The 2,371-nt window shown below is 55.3% G+C and overlaps 1 protein-coding gene across 1 annotated transcript; it reads right to left on the bottom strand.

The window, feature by feature from the left end:
• Window positions 1–105: 105 nt before the first annotated feature.
• Window positions 106–2,365, bottom strand: TDRP (testis development related protein). The gene has a single exon (XM_023522332.1). It carries the CDS (start codon window positions 2,274–2,276, stop codon window positions 1,866–1,868), a length of 411 nt encoding a protein of 136 aa, XP_023378100.1. The 5' UTR covers window positions 2,277–2,365; the 3' UTR covers window positions 106–1,865.
• Window positions 2,366–2,371: the final 6 nt, after the last annotated feature.

Below are 2,371 nucleotides of genomic sequence, written 5' to 3'. Positions count from 1 at the left end.
TCCTTTGGCTCTCGCTGTCCCTCGGCTGGAGGGGGGCTGACAGCTCCAGGTCACTGCAGAGGCACAGCGACGCAGAGGGTGCAAAGACGTGACACACACACCTGAGCGCGTAGGCAGAAACCAGCCATTTATTCATGAGAACAATTTGCATAGATGGTTTGCATTTTAAAATGAGGTTTAAAGTGTCAGAAGTGCCATTAGCTCTGAGTGGCGACGTGGCTGCAAGCACTGACGGCTAAGATGCCCGCAGTCATGCAAGCTGACGAGGGAAGAGGACAGAAATGACATCTTCATTTCTCAGACCCTCAGCACTGAGGATGAGTTCGACCTTTGAAGCCACCACTCCACGTCAGTGGGACAGAAGCAGCCGTTTGCTCCTCACAGCTGTTCGTATACAAAATTCGAACAAAAACCCTAAAAACCACATTTCTCTCAACTTGTGAACAAAACAGTTGCTTTGGTAAATTCTATGAAGAAAAAATACTTTTCTCCTAGAGCACGCACAGTTATTTTCATTTCTCAGGCACGAGGAGAGGAGCCGTTTTCCATCTCTGCGGGTGACAGTGCGCGTTCCAACCTCAGCGGCTTCGCCCTCGGTCCAGGGTGGGCTGCTTGGGTGGGCTGCACGCTGGACCGTTCACCTGAGGAGACAGGACTCTGGACCCTGCCGTCCAGGTCCCAGCACGACTGGACTTCAGTTTCGACACCACTCACAACACGGCCCCCTTTGAAGGCTCAGTCGAGTAACCTCGTTCTTCTGGAAAAGGCAGGGGGTGGATGGACAGAGCGGGTGACGGGTGACAGACGCTGCTGCCCATCGGGACCCCCGCCAGCAGGCGTGCCCACGGCTCCCACGCGAGCACGCCCCAAACACCCACGTCCTTCATGAGAGGAATGCACAGTGTAACCCGCTGTTTTTAACCAAAAACGAACGAACGAAAATCCTAACCTTTTCTCTCACACGACCATTGCCTAAGAGCTGATGACAGCTGTCCTGCCCAGGACACACACCTGCGGTACCTGACACGGGGGCACTTTGCCAAGGACAGAGCACGTCGAGAAAGCGGTGCCGCCCAGTTGGCCAGCGGGCCTCTGTGTCTCCTGCTGAGAAAGTCCTGCGTTTTATAGAAAAGAGGCACTTGCAGCGTTTCACAAAGTTTCAACCCTACAATGAGCAAGTTACCATTTTCCAAACAAAATTAAGAGCATTAAGTTACTAAAATTGATCCAGCATTCTTTAATCTATAATCAGAAAAGAACAAAACTTTAGAAGAAAATAAAGATCAATATGTAGAAGCCCAGAAGGGAAAACAAAGCCCCCAGAGGGGCTGCACTGTCACCGTCCACCCGCGGGAGGCGGCGGCCTCTGCAGACAGTGCGGCCTTCGTGCCGGTCACGCGGAAGGAACCTCTGCTTCTCTAGCACATTCGTTTACACGTTTTAAATTTAATAGGAAAAAGCTTTTCCAGGTGAAATGAGATTTGACACTCGCATGGCGAGCGGCATAGCGGGCCGGCGTGTCACCAGTTGGACACCTGCGGGAGGAAGGCATCGTGTCACCAAAAGACAGCTGAGGATGGCATGGACACCGTGTGGCAAGCTGGACATCGTAGCTGCTGTCTTAGGGGACAGCATCAAAATTCACATCTCCAGTGTCAGCCACACATGGGACGCGGCAGACGCGTCCCCAGTAAGGCACCGCCAGCAGCCCGTGTGGGGGCATGTGAGGGCGGAGGGCCAGGGGAGACCCACAGGCAAGGCCAGCGACTGGAGACACTGGAGCAGACGCCCCGCGTGACGTGAGGCGAAGCTGCTCCTGTGGCAGGTTCTGGTTCCAAGCTTGGCCCCGGCGTCCCCTCTGACGGTCACTCCAGCTCCTCCCAGTCCCCCATCAGGTGGCCTCTGCCCTGGCGTCTGATGCTGACCGCCCGGCCGGCCGACCTGAGGCTCCAGCGGGAGGCGTGTGCTGAGCCGGCCAGGCTGCTGTACCCGCCTGAGCCCTTGGCGCCCGGCTCCCAGCCTGGCCGGCTCGGGCAGTCACTCACGGCGTCACCTGCCTCGGCTGCCATGTTGCCAAGGGCAAGTTTTGGAGGCTCCCAGCCTTCGATCTCATCTGGCTTCTTAAGCTGGGTATTCTGTTTCAAAGCCAAGTGCTCCCAGAACCCCGACTTCTTCTCCGTCTTCGGCTCCTCTCTCGGCCGCAGGTGAGTTCTGTGGGGGGCAGAAGAGGTTAGTGCTGGTGCCTCAGTGAACGCAGGGTTCTGCTCTGAAAACATGTGAACTGTGCAGAAAGGTGACACAAATCTATACGTGAAACTTTAGAAACGAGAAATCAGTCATTACACGTATTAATGGAGCTCATGAAAGCCGT

This window comes from Pteropus vampyrus, unplaced genomic scaffold (genome assembly GCF_000151845.1).
Source record: "Pteropus vampyrus isolate Shadow unplaced genomic scaffold, Pvam_2.0 Scaffold338, whole genome shotgun sequence".
NCBI lineage: Eukaryota > Metazoa > Chordata > Mammalia > Chiroptera > Pteropodidae > Pteropus > Pteropus vampyrus.
The sequence above is the reverse complement of the archived record's forward strand: the minus strand, read 5'-3'. Positions and strand labels throughout refer to the sequence as shown.